This window comes from Rhinopithecus bieti, unplaced genomic scaffold (genome assembly GCF_001698545.2).
Source record: "Rhinopithecus bieti isolate Rb0 unplaced genomic scaffold, ASM169854v2 scaffold_2432, whole genome shotgun sequence".
In the NCBI taxonomy this organism is placed as follows: domain Eukaryota; kingdom Metazoa; phylum Chordata; class Mammalia; order Primates; family Cercopithecidae; genus Rhinopithecus; species Rhinopithecus bieti.
This window is the reverse complement of record NW_016804136.1, coordinates 3,521,520-3,541,629: the sequence shown is the minus strand read 5'-3', so window position 1 is coordinate 3,541,629 and position 20,110 is coordinate 3,521,520. Positions and strand designations below refer to the sequence as shown.

Here is a 20,110-nt window from a genome sequence, read left to right as displayed (position 1 = left end):
TCTAAAGTATGTCTTTGAACGAAGCAGTGCCTATATTGGTGTAGGGGTGGGGCTAGGGGCAATTTTCCTCTATCTGCCTGTCTGTCTCAGCTGGAAATCTCCATCATCAGTCAGTGGATTGATGGATCAAGGCACTAAAACTCCTCAGTAGAAGGCAGCTGCATTATCTAAGGGAGGGAACATGTTAAACAGGTACCATTATAAAAAGGAAGCGACTTCAGGTAAAAATAGAATAATGAAGAGGCTGTCATTTTAAAGTCAGATCTGAATTTCCAACCTGGCTCTATTACTTTCCTACTGTGTAATGCTGGGTAAGCAACAAAACTTCTCTGATTCTTAGTTTCCTCGTGTCTGTGAGAGTCTGCAGTAATGTCTCTCAGACTTGGCTTCATATTAGAATCACCCCGGGAGCTTTAAAAAGTCCTGATGTCAAGGACTTCCTCCAGGACAATTTAATCAAAATCTCTGAGAGTGGACTTTGGTATTGGTAGTTTTAAAACTCCTAAGTAATCCAGTGTGTGCGGTCAAGGTTGAGAATTACTGGGATTCTAGAGAGAACCGAAGAGAGGGAAAGGATTTGAAGAGAGAACAAAAAGGGAGGTATATGAAAAGTAGATCTCATTTCCACAAGTCACAGGGTTAGTGAGTGCAACATGTTTTGAATATTGTTTGTGACTGAACTTTTAATGTCAGTAACCCTGGCTTTTAAATACCCAATGGGACCAGTCCAGAGTAACGGAGAATGACAGGAATGTATGGAATCTGGTCAAGGTGCTATTAAGAGGCTCCAACCCAGTGGGGAAGGGGAAAGCTATTGATTAAAACAAAAACTATTTTGAGTTTTTGTTATTATGAGTTGAATTCCTTAATGAAGCTTTTCTATTATGGCTATATTGGCTGCACCCTAAATGGGGTGTCCTGGGTGAACCAAATGCTGGTGTACGAAAAGGAATGGGAATGTTGAGGGGATGGGAAGAGGCATCAAGAGCAGGAATATAATTTTCCTACCGTACTGTTCTGCTGAAGCTAAGGGGTACCTCAGGGATCCATACATCCTCTTCCTTTACTGAATCTTAAAGAGCCATACAGTACTAATGATGCCATTCTGGCAACTGGAGTGGCTTCAGGGGAGACAGCACATTAAGGGTGCTGGGATGGTAATGGTTGGGAGGAAGCTGAATGGTAATAAGAGAGACACTCTGTCCTGAGAACCTTGATCCAGGACGTGACATTTGGCTTTGGGAATGGTTCCTATTAAGCATTTAGGGAACTAGAGAGTGGCCTCAGATGGAAGTGCTGACTTTACACAGTCTGGGCAGACTGGGCGGGTAAAATATTCATCTTCACCTTTTCATTTTGTTTTTTTTTTTTTTGATACAGAGTCTCACTTTCTCTGTTGCCCAGGCTGGAGTACAGTGGTGCCATCTCGGCTCACTGCAACCTCCGCCTCCCAGGTTCAAGCAATTCTTCTGTCTCAGCCTCCCGAGTGCTGTGACTACAGATGTCCACCACCACACCTGGCTAAATTTTGTATTTTTAGTAAAGACAAGGTTTCACCATATTGGTTGGGCTGATCTCGAACTCCTGACCTCAGGTGATCCACCTGCCTCGGCCTCCCATAGCTCTGTGATTATAGGAATGGGCCACTGTGCCCTGCTGTCTTCACATTTTCATTCTGCATTTAGGTTATTTCTGTGTGTCCTGGATATTTTACCAGAAAAAACAGTTAGCTAACGAATTTTTATTCTTTAAACCTTTTTGACTCATAATAGAACACATGCTTTTGCAAAAAATGTGGAAAATACAAAAAGCATAAAGAAAATTCACCTCTAGTTCTACAACCATAAGGAAAACCAACTATTTATAATGCATAATTGCTTCATATACTTTTTGCTATTTGAATATATGTAATATATATGTTTTGCATCATTAGAATTATTCTGTACATACAGATGTTTCTTTCCCTCCACTGTAGTTGAGTATGTATTTACTTATAACCTCTATTTTTTTTTCAGGTATTAATAGAAACCATATACGCTTTATAGATGTTTTGTGTTTTATAGGATTTTAAATGTTTGAGTTATTTTAAGTATATAATTTTTAGTCATAAACATAATCCCTGCACAAAGTAAAAAAGCAAGCAATATTTTAGAATACTGTAAAATAAAAATTAAGTCTCTTTCCTCCATTCTTCACCTCCCAAATCCTTTCCCAAGAGAAGGACTTTTAACAATCCCTTGCTATATATGGTTTAAATACTGTATTTTCCCTTAAGGGTATACCATGAGGACTTTCTCAGATCATTAAATATTCTTCAGAAAGATTATTTTTGAGATTACATAATATTGCATGTTATATGTGTTAATGTATTCAACATTCCCCAATTTTTGGCCATGCATATTGTTTCCAATTATTTGTTCTTATAAAAAAAGAATGAGTTCATGTCCTTTGTAGGGACATGGATGAAGCTGGAAACCATCATTCTCAGCAAACTATCGCAAGGACAAAAAACCAAACACCATGGCCGGGCGCGGTGGCTCACGCCTGTAATCCCAGCACTTTGGGAGGCCGAGGCGGGCGGATCACAAGGTCAGGAGATTGAGACCATCCTGGCTAACACAGTGAAACCTCGTCTCTACTAAAAATACAAAACATTAGCCGGGCGTGGTGGCGGGCGCCTGTAGTGCCAGCTACTCAGGAGGCTGAGGCAGGAGAATGGCGTGAACCCGGGAGGCGGAGTTGCAGTGAGCCGAAAGCGTGCCACTGCACTCTAGCCTGGGTGACAGAGCGGGACACTGCCTCAAAAATAAACAAACAAAACAAACAAATAAACAAACAAACAAAATAAACCAAACACCGCATGTTCTCACTCATAGGTGGGAATTGAACAATGAGAACACTTGGACACAGGAAGGGGAAAATCACACACGGTGGCCTGTCATGGGGCGGAGGGAGGGGGGAGGGATAGCATTAGGAGATATACCTAATGTAGATGACGAATGAATGGGTGCAGCACTCGAGCATTTTTTTCAGATGTTCATTCACCAACATTATACTAGAACTTAAAGTATAATAATAATATAAATAAATAAATAAATAAATGCTACAGTGGACCTCTTTGTAAATCTCTGACTATTTGTTTGAGAATCACTAGACTGGTTGACAGAATTTTATGACATTTGATTTTTTTGTAATAGGAGTCACTTTTAAAGAAAATGCAGTTTTATCAGGCTTAATGTATCTATTTTGTTAATTTACTTTAAAAATGGGCTTTAATTTTTAGAGCAGTTTTAGGTTAACGGTACAACTGAGTGGCGAGTACAGAGTTCCTACGCAGCCCCTACATATTCCCCTCACACTCACAGCCTCCCCTACTATAAACCTCTGAACACTAGCAGTGCATTTGTTACAGCTGATGAACTTACAGTGACCCATAGTTATAACCTAAAGTCTATGACTTACATTAGCGTTTACCCTTGATGTTGCACATCTGTGGGTTTTGACAAATATAGAATGAAATGTATCCACCATTGTAGCAGCATACAGAATAGCTTCACTGACTAAAAATCCTCTGTGCTCCACATATTCCATCCCTGTCTCCTTGCTAACCACTGGCAACCAGTGATCTTTTTACTGTCTTCATAATTTTGCCTTTTCCAAAATGTCATATGGTTGGAACCATACAGTATTTAATCTTTTCAGATTGCTTTCTTTCACTCAGTAATATGTATTTAAGCTTCCTCTATGTCTTTTTATGACTTGATATTTGTATTCTTTTTTAGTGCCAAATAATATTCCATTGTCAGGATTTACTTATCACTCACCTGGTGCAGGACAGTTTGTTGCTTCCAAATTTCAGCAATTATGAGCAGATCTGCTATGAATATCCATGTGTGGGTTTTTGTATGGACATAATTTTCACATCATTTGGGTAAATACCAAGGAGTGTGACTACTGGATCATATTATAAGAGTATGTTAAGTTTTGAAAGTAACTGTCAAACTGTCTTCCAAAGTGGCTGTACATTTGCATTCCCAGCAGCAATGAATGAGAAGTTCCTTTTGCTCCATATCCTTGCTACCATTTGGTATTGTCAGTGTTCTAGATTTTGGCCATTCTGACAGATATGTAGTGGTATCTCATTGTTGTTATAATTTGCATTTCTTTGATGACATATGAAGTTCACTGAAGTTCAGCATTTTTACAGAGGTTCACTCACTATTTTTTTTTTTTTGGTGAGGTTTAAATCTCTTGCCCATTTTATTTTATTTTTTTAACTTCTATTTTTAAATCCATGGGTACATGTGCACATTTGTTATACAGGTAAACTCATGTCACAGGGGTTTGTTGTACAGATTATTTGTCATGCAAGTACTAAGCCTAGTACCAAACAGTCATTTTCTTCTGATCCTCTCCTTCCTCCCACCCTCCACCTTTGAGTAGGCCCCAGTGTGTGTTGTTTCCCTCTATGTGTACATGTGTTCTCATTATTTAGCTCCTACTTATAAGTGAGAGCGTGCAGTATTTGGTTTTCTGTTCCTGCATTAGTTTGCTAAGGATAATAACCTTCAGCTCCATCCATGTTACTGCGAAAGACACGATCTCATTTTTTTTTAAATGCTTTGCCCATTTTCAAAGTGGGTTGTTCATTTTCCTCTTGTTGAATATGTTCATTTTAAACATTCAGCAGAGGTAACTCTTAATATTATATAACTAGAAATACTCAGCTCCTGAAATTTTGTTGTAGAAGATTAGTGTTAGCAATTACAAACTACTGATGACTTGAATGCAAGAGCCTCAGATCAGTAATAAATGCAGCATTTTGCAACTATTGACAAGGATGCAGATTAGCTTGTCTGCATGGAGTCTGCAGAGTAAGAAAAAAAAGATCAAGGACTGAAAGCCAGAGAAACAGCATCTAAGAGATGAGCCAGAGAAGAGGAGCCCAAGGTGGGATATGAGGGGGAGTGGTCAGAAAAGTAGAAGAAAAACCTAGAGGATATAGACAAAGTCTCCTTAAAAAAGTCTGAAGAACAAGCAAGGTCAGCATTGTCAGATGCTTGAAAGTGTAAGTAAAAGTGAGCAGATTTTTTTTTTTTAATTTAAAATAAAAGATTGTGAGGGAACACCAAGTCAGTGGGTTATAGGAAAAGAGATGGATTCACGTTACAGTGACCTAAGGAATGAGGAGGTGGTGGGGCAGTGGCAAGCATGGGAACAATCTAGTTTTTCATGAATTAAGCCATGGAAAGAGAAAGGAGGTGGTAGGTAGAAGGAGAAACAAAGTCTGAGGCCCTTCCCCATCCTTTTACCAGTAGAGAAGGGCCTTATAGAACTCCCCTTGGGAAACCCCAGTTGAGGCTCCTAATGGTTTCTCTCTGTTGGCCTCAGGCCCATCCTTTAACTTTCTCTGCCTGGTCTTGTCTCCTAGGCTGACTCCGGGGAATTGAATAACCCAAGCTCTCCCTGCTGGTTAATTTACTACTGAGTTCAAAGAGCCACGGGGAGGAGGAGACTTGAAGGAAGCAGGAAAGTAGGGAGAGGGGAGGGTGCTTATTCCCTGCTCCTTCCCGCTTCAGCACTGGGTTCTGCAGGGGCTGCAGCCCTCCACCAGGGCGGCTCCTGCAGGTGGCTTCTCCACAGGATAGTTCCAACAGAGCAGAGAAGCCAGCCACTCCTGCTCCTGCTCAGCCTCAGGTGGTGAAGACTCCCTGCTGACGCTGTTGTCCAGGTGCCTCAGCATCCCTTGACCTCCCCTTCATCTGAGCCACAAGCCTTCACTAAAGGTCCCTTCACTGAAGTCTTTTTCTTTTTTTGAAACGGAGTCTAGATCTGTTACCCAGGCTGGCGGCGTACAGTGGCATGATCTCAGCTCACTGCAACCTCCACCTCCCAGGTTCAAGTGATTCTCCTGCCTCAGCCTCCCAAGTAGCTGGGATTACAGACGTGTACCACCATGCCTGGATAATTTTTATATTTTTAGCAGAGACAGAGTTTCACCATGTTGGCCAGGCTGGTCTCGAACTCCTGATCTCCAGTGATCTGCCTGCCTCAGCCTCCCAAAGTGCTGGGATTACAGGTGTGGGCCAACATGCTGGGCCAACTGAAGTCTTTTTAGTTGAGTCACCTGAGTACAATTCTGCTTCTTTCAGACCCTGACCAACAGGGTATAAGACCCCATATGATACCCTCACATAATCACTTCCTTCTTACGAGACGTAGATAAGATGAACAGAGTGTGAACATTGTCTACTTCTCTTATGCTAATTACGCCGAGACCTGTGTGCCTCTTCTAATAGCCGCCAGGATAGAGGACAATAGCTGCATCTGCAAATTCTCTGTCAAAATGTCCAAGGTCTTATCTGGTGTGCATGTGTGCATGTGCGCATATGTATTACTGAATGAGGGGAAATTGGTCCTGCAGTGTTTGCAGGATGGAAAACGTAGACTATAATTGAATGCTATGATGGACCCTCCTCTATCTGTCCTAGAGAAATTGTAACAGTGATGAGAACTGTCACGGTCTGCTGCTCCCACAGTGTCTAGCACAGGCCACATGTGCACTTCTCTTCCATGTGCCCCTGGCTCTAAGTGAATTACCCCACTGTTGAGACCTGGAGACTTCCAGACAGATGAAAAGAGGTAGAAGTTTGGAAATGGTGTGGGCCCTATGCAGCTAATACCTGTCCTGGAATTAAAGGGAATTTAGGGACTGAAACTGTGCTGGGCATTAGTTTCTCATGCCTCCTGGTGTTAGGGAAGTGTCTCTACTCACGCAATGCTTTCATGCTGAGATTTGAGCACATATATACTGCTGAAAGGATAAGTATCTTTATAAGTGAGTGGCTGAAGACATAAGAGAGGCATCTCTCCGTGGCATGAGACTGCTCAGTTTAGGAGGGGATGCAGCCCAGGGTACAAGGCAGTGTACAGGGTAGAGTGCAGCCCAAGCAGAGGGTTCAGTTTCATTATTTCCAATCCCAGTCCACATGCTGAGGCGAAGAAGAGTCAAAAACGTGTCCTTCATTAGCCACTCTCTACATGTGCACGCTCTGTCTCTGTCCATTGTCCCCAGCGCCTCCCATTTCATGGGTGCACCATACCCCTACAGAAGATTCTGTGTGATTCTCACGGCGGAAGGACAAGAGGGCTGGCATCCTGGGCTGGCCCTGGGCACTCAGCAGTGTGTGCTTTTTCTCTGGGGAAAGGCAGGACAACCACCTTCTTCTCCATTGGCTCCAGGAAGAGGAAGGAAAGATCCAGGGTTTCTCCCTGGGGATTCGTAGTTAGATCCAGATGCACAGGAAAGGCCTCCTGAGGGTCCTTTTCCTGGGAATTTTTATCATCCAAGTCAGGAAGATATTGGACAGATCCTCTTGGCCCAGCTTTGGAGGGGGAGTCTGTGAGGGGTGTGTTTTTCTGCTGGGATTCTTCCACCTTGGAAAGGTTTATAGGTTTCTGGTTAACAGCAGAGTTTTCACTTCCAGCGGCTGGAGCCTGGAACGAGAACATTTTTAAATGCAGAGTTCCACAGGGAAAGTCCTCCCATGCCTAGTACCAGCCTAAGCTGATCTGTGCCCTTCTGTTGAAACATTTTAAAGGGAGACTGGGTAGAGGGATGGGCCTCCTGGTGAAAGGGTTAGAAAACAAAACAGATAAGGGCTGGGGGAACCAAGACCTGTAGAAACTTGACTGTGAGACTGTGAGTCTCACAATTTTAGAGCTGAATAATGGCCCAGAGCGGTTCAACGACTCACTCGAAGTCTCCAGCAAGCTATCTTTCTGTTCCCAGTAGTGGCAGCAGCAGGTGCCTTTCCTTGATTGTTTATTCTGCACCAGGACTTGTATAGCACCCTTCATTCAGATCCTTTCATTTGCTTCTCACAAGAATCGGAATGATGCAATGTTGCAATCCCATTTTATAAATGAGGCAACCAAAACTCAAATAGGTAAGTATGTGCTTGTTATACAGCTCACAGGTACCAGAGCAAAACTGGATCCCAAGTGTCCCATTTCAACGGCCTTAAATATACCAGGCACAAATACACCTCAAATATAAACTGCCTCTCAAATATACCAGGCTACCTTATAATAAGTGCGCAATAAACACTTCTGGAAAGGGATTGAACATTTTCTTGGAAATAACTTCTCCCTGTGTCTTGAGGTAAGGTTTCTTTGGGACACTTAATTTAATGTCTCAGAGGCTTGAATCACATCCAAGCCAGTAGTTCTCTGTTTCTGAATTTGTCTGGCTTATTCTGCAGGACCATATTGTGACTAAAACAAGGCTTAACAGGTCTTTGACTAGCTATCCTGTGGGTGTGGCCTCAGGGTAGCCTGCGGAAAGTGGTGAGCAAGGTGGTTGGGAAAATCAAAGGAAGGGGGGTAAGTTAGTGGTAGGTAACTATCGATAATCTGCTCTTCTTCACAGAAAGAAAGGCAATTAGATTGAAAAATACCTGTGATTCAAAGAAGTCACAAGTCACAGAGACAAACTTTTCCCAGTGTCCTCGGGTCAGAGAACCTTTGCAAAGACCAGCAGGCTAAATGACAGAGAAAATACAATGTCATGTGAGTATTACCAGTGATCATAGATGGAAATCAACTAGCTTTCTGCTTGTGTAGATACACAGCCAATCAACATTTTTATGCTTCTACTATGTAATGGGTAGATTCTGAGTCAATTCTTTCTAGATCACCCCTACCAAGAAATCATCCAAATTAGGCTAAATTGCTTCAAATAATGAGAAACTCAGTATTTCTTGAGGAATGAAACTCTGTTTACTAAAAAAATTCTTTGTGTTGAGTGGAAAGTTATGTCTATACAGATTCTACCTCTTGGCTTTAGTTCTACCCTTGGGTCAGCTAGAAAACGTGTTTTCATCTTTTATGTAGCAGCCCTTTAAGTATGTTCCACCTGAGATTTCTCTTCTTAGACAAAACCACTCTCAGCTCCTTAAATTTCTCTTTACTTAAAAGTAAAGTAGCTTTGTTTCCTTATTACAAATGTAATAGAATATAGATACACAAAAGAAAATAAAGACCTCTAAATTGTCTGAAAGATACTTTTTACTTGCAGTGATTTGATTTCTTTTCTTCCAATCTTTTTTCCTATGCATATACATTTTTCTTCTACAAAATGGAGTCATATTATATTTATTACTTTATAACTCTATTTTGTCACTTAACAATATATTGTAAAACCCTTTTATGGCATTGAATGGTCTTCTAGGGTTTTAAAATAATGGCAACCTAGTATTCTTCTGTGATGTTTAACAAGCTCTCTTTTGTTGGACAGCTAGATTGAATCTAATTTTTCTGTTATTTAAACATTGAAGCTACATCTTTTCATGTATTCCTAGTTACTTCCTTAGGATAAATTCCTAGAAGAGGAGTTTTAGAGTCATACAGTGTGTATATTTTCAGGCATAAATAGAATATTACAATAAAATGTTGCTTCAATTTCTAAAGAAGAGCTCTTAAGTATATCCGCATAAAATTTACTACATTTGTCTAAAAATAAACTAAAAATAGAACTACCATTTGATCCAGCAATCCCACTACTGGTTATCTATCCCCCGACCCTCACCAAAAAAGAAACTACTATACGAAAAAGACAACTGCACTTGTATATTTATCACAGCACTATTCATAATAGCAAATATGTGAAGCCAATGTTGTGTCCATCAATGGATGATTAGATTAAAATGTGATGTGTGTGTGTGCACGCACACACCATGGAACACTGCTCAGTTATAAAAAAGAATGATATCATGTCCCTTGCATCAACATGGCTGGAACTGGAGGCCATTATCCTAAGTGAAATGACTCAGAAACAAAAAGCCAAAACCCACATGTTCTCACTTAAAAGTGGAAGCTAAAGAAAGGGTATACATGGACACAAAGTGGAGTAACAGACACTGAAGACTCCAAAAGGTGGGAGGGTGGTGAGGAATGAAATACCATCCTGAGCTGGGCACAGTGGCTCACGCCTGTAATCCCAGTACTTTGGGAGGCTGAGGCAGACGGATCACTTAAGGTCAGGAGTTGGAGATCAGCCTGGTCAACATGGTGAAACCCTGTGTCTACTAAAAATACAAAAATTAGCCAGGCGAGGTGGCAGGTGCCTGTAGTCCCAGCTACTTGGGAGGCTGAGGCAGGAGAATCACTTGAACCCAGGAGGTGGAGGTTTACAGTAAGCTGAGATTGTGCCTCTGCACTCCAGCCTGGGTGACAGAGCAAGATTTGGTCTCAAAAAAACACACAGAAAACAAAAAACAAAAAAACCCCACCCTGAATACAGTGTACACTATTTGAGTGATGGATACACTAAAAGCCCAGACTTCACCTTTATGCAATATATTCATGTAAGAAAACTGCACTTGTATCCTTAAATCCACATAAAGAAAAAAGTGTCTAAGCAGATTGCCTAAGTATTATTCTGTCACTCAGCTCCGGAGAATATGAAAAAAAGACTAGAAATTCCTTAAAGTGGGAAAATCCATTAAAGTATGAAGTGTCTGGGGAATGGTGCTTCAGCCTTTTCCTTCTCTTCATCACCAAGTCACAAAGAGGAGGGGCTCTCAGAGAACCTTCTGGAGAAATTACAGGTACTTGCACCAAGGAGACCTGGCCACTCCCACCCTAGCTAGGATTTGCTGAGCTACCAAAGTTCACAGGCCTACCTGGTGCTGACACTAGAATGGATCACGAAGGGAGTTTATGAGTGTGCTGAACATGTGAGCCCTAGAGGCTGGGAACACATGTGGCATCCAGATTTAAAAGGGAGAAGTAAAAAGCTATCTCTTTCCAGGTGACATGATCATATAGAAAATCCTAAGAAATCCAGTAGCAAACTACTAGAACTAATAAATGAGTTCATCAAGGTTACAGCATATAAGATCAATATAAAAAATCAATTGTCTTTCTACACACTTTCAATGAACAATCCAAAAATGAAATTAAGAAGACAGTTTCATTACATTAGCATCAAAGAGAACAAAATATTCAGAGAGTAAATTGACCAAAATAAATGAGAAATTTGTACACTGAAAACTACAAAACTTTGTCGAAAGAAATTAAATGAGTTCTGAACAAATGGAAAGATACCGCATATTCATGGATTTGAAAACTTAATGTTGTTAAGATGACAGTACTTTTGATGTGGATGTACAGATTCAATACAATCAAATGTATCAAATTTCCACATGCCTTTTTAAAAATAGAAATTGGCAAACTGGTCCTAAAATCAGCGCAAAAATTCAAGGCATTCAGGATACCCAAAGCAATCTTGAACAAGGAGCACAAATAGGAGGACTTAAATGTTCCAATCTCAAAACGTGCTACAAAGCTATACAGTAGTCAAGACAGTGTTATACCGGTATAAGCTTAGAAGTGTAGATCAATGGAATAAAATTGAGATTAAAGAAATAAACCCTTACATTTATGGTCAATTCATCTTCAAGAAGTATGCCAAGACAATGACATGGGGGAAAGAACAGCTTTTTAACAAATAGGGCTGGAGAAATTGGATGTTCGTATGTAAAAGAATGAAGTTGAACTCCCTGCCTCACACGTGTACAAAAACTCAACATGTGTCATAGGCCTACATAGAGGGGCTTATTTCTTTATTTTCAATTTTATTCCATTGATCTACATATCATTCTCATACCATCAAGACATTTTCTTAAATACTGTAGCTTTGTAGTAGGTTTTGAGTTTGGGAGGTATGTCTTCCTATTTTTGTTGTTGTTGTTGTTCAAGATTATTTTGGCATTCTGGATCCCTTGCATTTTTACACATGGAAATCTTCGTGATTATGGATTAGGCAATGATTTCTTAGATATGACATTAAAAGCACATTCAAAATAAGAAAAAATATATAAAAATAGAACTTCATCAAAATTTAAAACTTCTCTATTTCAAAGAACATTGTCAAGAAAGTGAATAGACAACCCAGAGAATGAGAGAAAATACATAAAAATATGTATCTGATAAGGACATTGTATCCAGAATATGTAAAGACTCTTATTATTCAACAATGAAAAGACAAGCAACTGGATTTTAAGTGGGCAAATGATTTGTATAGACATTTTCCCAAAGAAAACATACTAATAGATAATAAACACAATAAAAGGTGCTCAACATCATTAGTTATTAGGAAAATGCAAATAAAAATCATGATGAGATACCAATGCATGCCCAGTAGGATGGCTATAACCAAAAGAAAGATCATAATAGGTGTTGGCAAAGATGTAGAGAAATTGAAACCCTCATACATTGCTGATGGGATTGCAAAACTGACGCAGTCACAGTGGAAAACAGTATAGCAGTGAAAGGGTTAAACATGGAGGGTTTTTGTTGTTGTTGTTTTCATATAACAAAACTCCACTCTGAGGTATATACTCAAGAGAAATGGAAACATATGTGTATATAAAAACTTGTACACTTGTTCATAGCAGGAAACAACTCAAATGTCTATCAACTGATAGATGGATAAACAATAAACAATATCCATGCAATAAAATATTATTTACTAAGGAAGAGGTAAAACTACATCTATTTATAGATGGAGAAGCTTTAGAACACTATGCTAAGTGAAAGAAGCCAGAAACAAAAGACCATATGCTGTAGGATTCCATTTACATGAAATATCCAGAATAGGCAAAGCCATAGAAACAGAAGGTAGGTAAGTGGTTTCCAGGGGCTTGGTAAGGTGGCAATGGGAAATGACTGTTAGTGGGCATGAGGTTTCTTTTTAGGCTGATGAAAATATCTAAAATAAGAAAGTGGTGATGGTGGCACAACCCTGTGAACATACTAAAAACTGCTGAACTGTACACCTTAAATGGATGAATTTTACAATGTATGAATTATTTCTTAATAAAGCTGTTACTGTAAGTAAATGAGAGGAAAAGTATTGTTGGTGCATTTTGCCCAGTTGCACTCCAACACATTGTGCCAGGTTAAATTCCCACCAATTGTGTTTCAGATGGCTTCAAGGCATACTTTCCTTTTTGGATGCCTCTTTGAATGAAGGCCTATTTGACTTTGTCCTTCTTAAAGAGTGGTCCAAGAAATGGAACACCATGCTGTATTACAAACGTAACTGGATTGCGTTAGACCAAAGCAGGGCCATTACCCATCGCTGAGATGTCTGTGTTTTACAGCTCTATATAATCACTTTTGCAACTGCTGATGAAAATTGCACTTACAATTGAATGCATTCTGGATCTGTCTAATCTCTAACTAGTCTAACTTGCTCCTTGAGGGGAAGAAAAGCATCTCATGCCTTATGACACCTCATATGTAATTTATGCTCCACAAACACTTAGAGATGATCTGTGAACACTCAAATTATGAAGACATTCAGGAAAACTCACCACAGAGTCGGAGGACTGAAGTGAACAGCTGCTGATCTGGGATTTGGTACATGGTGATTCTTTAATTGAGTATTCCACAAAGTAAGAAGGGCCAAACACCCACTGTTATGAAACAAGAGCTGAGATGTAAAAATCAAACATTTCTGCCTGGGGAGAAGACTCAGGTTTGACAGCATTATATCTACAGAAACAACATGTCACCAGAGGCATTGTCAAGGCACATATCTGTTGTTCCGCAAATCCCCACACTGATCAAACCATGTACCATGATTTAGTTATTAAGAAAACGTAATCTCACACCTTTCTTCCCTTTTTAAAGATTTGAATGGGCCCTAAACACCTTCTTTTGATTTATTTTTCCTTATGTAGAATTATCTTTTAGATTTTTATGCTTATGAAAGAAATATCAGGCCAGGTACAGTGGTTCATGTCTGTAATCCCGGCACTTTGGGAGACCAAGGCGGGTGGATTGTTTTGAGTCCAGGAGTTCGAGACCAGCCTGTGCAACATAGTGATACCCAATCTCTACAAAAATACAAAATTAGCCAGGTGTGGTGGTATGCACCTGGAGTCTCAGCTATTTGAGAGACTGAGGTACAAGGACTGTTTGAGTTCACCCTAAGTGACAGAGTGTCTCTGTCTCAAAAAGTAAAAAGAAAGAAATAGACAGAGAGGGAGAGAGAGAGAAAAAAAGGAAAGAAATCAACATAATTTAAATACAAATGAGTCTTCATTTTCCCTAATCCATAAAATTCAACACTCACTCTAGGCCTTAAAATAGAGTAAAAGTGATGTTGTAAAATGGTCCATGATCAGTCACATTTGAGAATACAGCAGTAAGTGGTAAACCTATGGACAATCCCCCAAGGAGACTAGGAGTTCATTTCTCTTCTTGCCTTAAGGTTAGGGAAGCAAAATCAAGCCACCTGACTCTTGTAGAAATGCCATGCCATCACTTAGAAACTGAAGCATGTAGAATGGACATCAGGTCTATCAGAGTGGGGAAAGTAGAGAAAGATATTTTGGTTCTAATCAAAATGAGGGCCTTGACATTCTCCTCCCAGCTTAGGAACCTGCAGCAACAGTTATGAGACACACTGTGTAATTGGCTTGAGCAGTTTAGCCTTACCTGGCTAGAGGCCCTGGTGACTTTGAAGAGAGCATACTGCTTGGATGTGCTCTCATGGTTGTATTTTGCAAGAGACTCAGTGGCAGCCTCCAGCACTTGGTCACTGGAAAGGTCAGTGGATATGGGTGCTGGGCAGTCAGGGCATGTCCTGTGAATCTTTCGTTTTGAAACTGTTGATGCCAATAACATAAGTTTGAAAATATTATTAATTTTCAATAAATCATATGACTGTAAAGAGGTAAGGATGGGGCGAGGAAGACATTTTCTGGAATAGAAGTTAGCTGTCAGCAGCGTTTTCTGTAATGACCGTGTATTACTTTCACAATTGAAAAAGAGACCAGGCCGGGCGCGGTGGCTCAAGCCTGTAATCCCAGCACTTTGGGAGGCCGAGACGGGCGGATCACGAGGTCAGGAGATCGAGACCATCCTGGCTAACCTGGTGAAACCCCGTCTCTACTAAAAAATACAAAAAAACTAGCCAGGCGAGGTGGCAGGCGCCTGTAGTCTCAGCTACTCGGGAGGCTGAGGCAGGAGAATGGCGTGAACCCGAAAGGCAGAGCTTGCAGTGAGCTGAGATCCGGCCACTGCACTCCAGTTTGGGCGACAGAGCGAGACTCCGTCTCAAAAAAAAAAAAAGAGACCAAAGCAACGTTTTCATCTCACACACATTTACCCTGAGAATTTTGTTCAAAGACACGTAATACAGTATGTTAAAATAGGACCTTTTCCTCCAACTAGTTCAATATCTTTTCTCATTATTGACTCTGTAAAGTAGACTGAGTGTCTTCAGAGGTTGGGATTTCATTACTATCATATCTTATTTACCTTTCAGTTCCTAACACTGAGCATCATATCTGATACATAGGAAGTGCTTAGTAAATGCTTGTAGAATGTATGGATAAGTGAAAGACATAGTAGAAGGTGGAAGCGCACCCTGTTTGGTTAGAAATGCAAGTGAGATCTGTCAAAGGATACAAAATTACAGCTAGATAGGGGGATAAATTCAAGTGTTCTAGACCACTGTAGGATGACTACTGTTAACAACAAGATAAAATTTCGAATAGCTAGAAGCAGGATATTGAATATTCCCAACACAAGGAAGTGATAAAGGTTTGAGATGATGGATATACTAATAACCTAATCTGATCACAATACAGTATATATATGGAAATATCACTATATATGCTATAAATATGTACAACTATTATTTATCAATAAAAAATAAAAATAAATAATTTTGTTTTTAAGAAGAAAAATGCAAGTGAGCCCGAAAACAAAATTGGTCAAGTCATTGTGTGACCGGATAGAATGATCACCCCAAGCACAGCCAAATTTCTGTTTGGGAGGAGCTGAGGGCAGCAAGCCTAGTGTGAAAGTCAGGATACAGAATTTATCTTGAAGCTGCTTTTGCAGAGCAAACACATTGTTTTTAGTAATTCTGTATTTATCTGCATGTACCTGGGGACTGGTGGAGATAATGGAGGACTTACATCCACAGCTTGTCACTCCTGAATCATCACCACCTGTCACTTCCTGATCTCCCGTAGCTCTGATGCCTATGACTTCCATTTAAGTCCTGAGACTGTTTACTATTTTCTGTTCTAATTTATTTTAGGTGAATCTTGCCTTCACAACCAGGAAACTTAAACTGTGCCTAACAAAATGTTTACTCGCTTGCCTTGTTATTCAAAGCAACCAGCAGCATTCTTATCTCCTGGAGCTTATTAGAGATGCAGGATCTCAGGCCCTGATCCAGACCTATGGAATCAGAATCTACACTTGCATGGGATCCACGAGGGGAGCGACACACATGTAGTTGTTCGACAGGGGACCAAATTCTGTTTTCCCGCACTGTGGATGCTCTCTTTCCAAAGACTTTCCCTTGAAAAAAGGAAGGTCCCAAATGAATGCACGTGCATATTTCAAGTGTCATTAAGTTTCAGCTTCATTTCTAGTCCAATTATTTACTTAACAACATTACTGACACCTTCTACTTCGTGGGAACTGAGGAAGGGTGCAACCAGAGGAAGAAAGGAGAAACTATTCTACATGATATAAGATATGCGACCCCCAAATCAAGGCTGTGCATTGTATGTTCCCTGAGTAGTTTAGACAAAGTTGTATATGAATGCAGATTACAAAAGCACCATTCCTTTCTAGAATAGAGAACACTGTGGAAGAAGTGGTGGTGGTCCTTAAAGAATGGGTGTGTTTCAAGGTCAGAGGTCATCGGGGAGGGCATGCTTAGCAGAGGGAGAGGCACAAGCAAGACGCAGAGACTGGAAAGTGCAGTGCATGTTCAGAAAACAGTGTGGCATCCAGCAGAATGGAGTGTAGAGTTGGTGTAGTCTGGGAAATAATGGCAGAGATAGTAAGAAAGGAAGCCTGAGGAACAGTCATAGAAATTATACCATTTATGTCAGACTGAAAATTTAAGATCTGATGCAGCATATAAATGTAGAGGTAATTGAGTAAGATTTATTGTGGGAAGAGGAGCAATATAAGATGAACTTCAGTAAGGAGGTAAGTACTGGAAATATTGAGAAATTGGCATTAAGAATAAACAGCAAATAAGAATCAGAGATACCCTACACACTCTTGGCAAAGACCTGGTTAAGTACTCTTTTCCATCCTTTGTTAAAACTAACAAAATCATAGTGATTGCTTACCTGGGCGAAGAGTACAGTTATAAGCAGCTAAATAGAGAACTCTACTTGGTTTGTTGATATAAAATATTGCTTTGCATTGACCATAAACCTGAAACCAACAAATACATTTTATGATATAGCGAATGCAATTATGAGTTTTAAAAATACCTCCAAAATTAAAGTCAGACATTTTCTTTTAAAGTAATTAGAAACTTAAGAACAAATTCTGTGGTTTTGGCTGGGAGGAACTGCAGTTGATGATCAAACTGTTTAATCTTTTCCTAGGACACAGCTAGAATATGTTTCCCATCCTCCCCGACAGGTGTGACTGCGTATAATTGAGTTCTAACCACAGGAAGGTGAGCAGAAATGAGGTGTAACTATTTCCAGATCTGGCTCATAAGGATCTCCCACGTTCTCACTGTCCTCTACACTCTTTCTCTGTGCACAGCTTGATACAGATGAGCAGGTAACCATGAGAGTCATGAGCTGAGGCTGGCAGAGTCTAGAGCCACAGTGTGGAATAAACTTGGATCTCAAATTACCCCTGGAGCAAAGCCCCCATCTAATCAGGAACTTCTACTTTCAACTTTCCATGCGTGAGAAATGGACTTCTATCATGTTAGAGTCAGTATACACTCTTTGTGTGTGTGTTTTAGTAGCTAGTGTCACCATAACAAGTATAATTCACAACAGGATATTCACTTTTCAAAATCAAGGTGGGTGCAGTTTGACCAATTGGTTACATGATTAGGAAAAATATCTTGATCAAATAATTTGCTTCTAAACATTTATGTCACTATCCTGCATTCATGTTGTAAAGTTTTATGTCAATTAATGAAAATCTTCCCAGGATAATTAAGAATCAAATGAAATGGATTATCTATTTTCAAGTCTCTTCTATGATCATCTTCAAAAGATTAATTCTGAGGCCCTTTATGTTCTGTGGTTTCAGGAAATCCTTACACGGCACCCTTGAGAGCTTTCATACTGCATATCATCCATTTTCCTCCCCTCAAACCTGCCATCGGTGTTTATTAACACAAAGGAAAATAGAACAAATAGACAAAGCTCTACCTCCATCACTTCTGCAGTCTACATTAACCCCAAGTCCAGAATATTCACACCTCAGGTCTTTTTCTCACAATTTAAACATTGGTTCAGAGCCTAATGGGAGGTCTTGGAGGTAAAAAAATAAAAATAAAAAATAAAAAACTTGGGAGCAACTTTTCCATTCTGTTCTGCATGACTCCAGTGGGACTTCTCAGAAACCCCTCTCATGAGTTATACTTTGTTCCGTCTAGAGCATTAGAATAAGCTCATGGGCACCTGTCAGGAGATTATAAAGTGGGCCATTTAAAATATGGCAGACATTGAGCACCCTTTACCCTGTAGAAAGAGGGCACTTACTTGCTTTCCATAGGGCCCTTAACGGTTTATAAAAACAAGCACTCACCGATTGATAAAATGGCGTCATTCCACAGTCTCGCCATGCCTTCTTACTGAGCACATGGCAGTCAGTCTCTAGCACATCCAGTGTGAGATAGAACAGAGATCCCAGGCCATCCTGTGGGAAGGGGTAGAGAAATACAACACATTTCACAGGAAGCAGAAACCCAGAAAGACCACACACAAAAAAAACCCTGCTTTATGGGAAAGCCAAAGGATGTTTGTGGAGATACCCTGTAAACCGCTGAATCCGACACAAGTGTCAGAGTAGGATCACTGTTACACTTGTTTTTACTAACAATAAGTGCATTGTCGCTGACCCTGGCAGAGGAGAACAGAGTGTTGTTGGCAGGGCTTCCAATACGGAAAACACCTGCCAACATGTGTCTCTGGGTTCCCTCACTCTGGCCAGTCTCTCCAGCTTGCCCACATCCCTGCCCGAGTGGGGACTGTCATTACTTGCCTGTCTGTGTTCCTGGGCATCGTTCACTCGGTTGAGACTCAGCACATAGCCGTCCTTTCTGTCTTTGTTAATGTCCCGCAGGGCAAAGTCTGCAACTGCTAGCACATCTGAGTCATTGCAGCCTCGGGAGAGCAGAGCCCAGGGGTTGAGGACCGGCTGGGGCAGAGACCTTGCTCCGCAGCACAGGACGAGGGTGCAGAGTGCCAGGGGAAGGAGCAGACCCATTCTGTGGAAAACAAGGCTCAGGATGGGTCAGTTTGTGGAGCTGTAGGGACTGGCCGGCTTGTGAGGCTCTTTAAGGCAGACATGAGTAGTTCTTTTTATAACTGGAAGGGCTAAACAAGTTGACCTTGAATTCTGGACTTGGATTTTCCTAAGAAAGTACTTTGGATAGAATTTGCCAATGATTCTACCCTTAGACCCTTGAGCAACCTCATATCAACCTGTGCATACAAACAAAATTAAGTTTCCCAACTGTTTCCCGAGAAATCATAACTTTTGTTCAAGGCTATTATGATTATATTCTGATTTGCAGATCCCCTCCTGAATAGGAATATGGAGGACTGTCCCATTCTCCCCTGTCCCCTAGCACCTTTGCTGTGGAGATCTCCTTGGCCACTCTAATAGTTTTCTCAGGCCCCAGTGGTGCTTGGTGAATTCAGACTTCCTGGCTGACAGTCTGTGCAAAGCCCTTGTTAGATCAGGAAGGTGGTGGAACCCTTCAGTCATCTGCCAGAAGCACAGTTGAGATTCGTTAAGCACTTTGGTCATCTGAGTGAAAAATGTTCCACTAATCATCATTTAGGTTATCTTTAAACAATGACTTTACTTAAGAGGAAAAAGTCACAGAGATATCGAAAGTTCTCACATCATATTTCAAGCCTCTTCTTCCTTTTATGCATATGTATGGAAGCAAACTCATTAAGAGACTAAAACCCCATACTCTTGCTAAAAGAAAGATACTGAAGGGCGGGTGAGTGGCAACACGTTGGTTGGGACTGTTATCTTTTTTTTTTTTTTTTTTTTTTTTTTTTTTTTT

General features: G+C 40.5%; 1 protein-coding gene across 4 annotated transcripts in view; it reads right to left on the bottom strand.

The window, feature by feature from the left end:
- Nucleotides 1-6,751: 6,751 nt before the first annotated feature.
- The window catches only part of LOC108525580 (alpha-2-HS-glycoprotein), a 44,216-nt gene continuing 30,857 nt past the window's right edge, over nucleotides 6,752-20,110 (bottom strand). For 2 of the 4 annotated variants that reach the window (XM_017866510.1, XM_017866520.1), the window contains 8 exons: nucleotides 19,664-19,800; nucleotides 19,072-19,297; nucleotides 18,616-18,726; nucleotides 17,181-17,268; nucleotides 14,512-14,681; nucleotides 13,383-13,484; nucleotides 8,460-8,543; nucleotides 6,752-7,497 (listed from right to left, as the gene is read on the bottom strand). In XM_017866510.1, coding sequence (XP_017721999.1) covers nucleotides 7,129-7,497; nucleotides 8,460-8,543; nucleotides 13,383-13,484; nucleotides 14,512-14,681; nucleotides 17,181-17,268; nucleotides 18,616-18,726; nucleotides 19,072-19,297; nucleotides 19,664-19,800 — 1,287 coding nt within the window. In that variant the 3' untranslated portion in view covers nucleotides 6,752-7,128. The remainder of the gene's footprint in view (nucleotides 7,498-8,459; nucleotides 8,544-13,382; nucleotides 13,485-14,511; nucleotides 14,682-17,180; nucleotides 17,269-18,615; nucleotides 18,727-19,071; nucleotides 19,298-19,663; nucleotides 19,801-20,110) is intronic. The other 2 variants (XM_017866525.1, XM_017866528.1) reach the window with 1 other exon arrangement.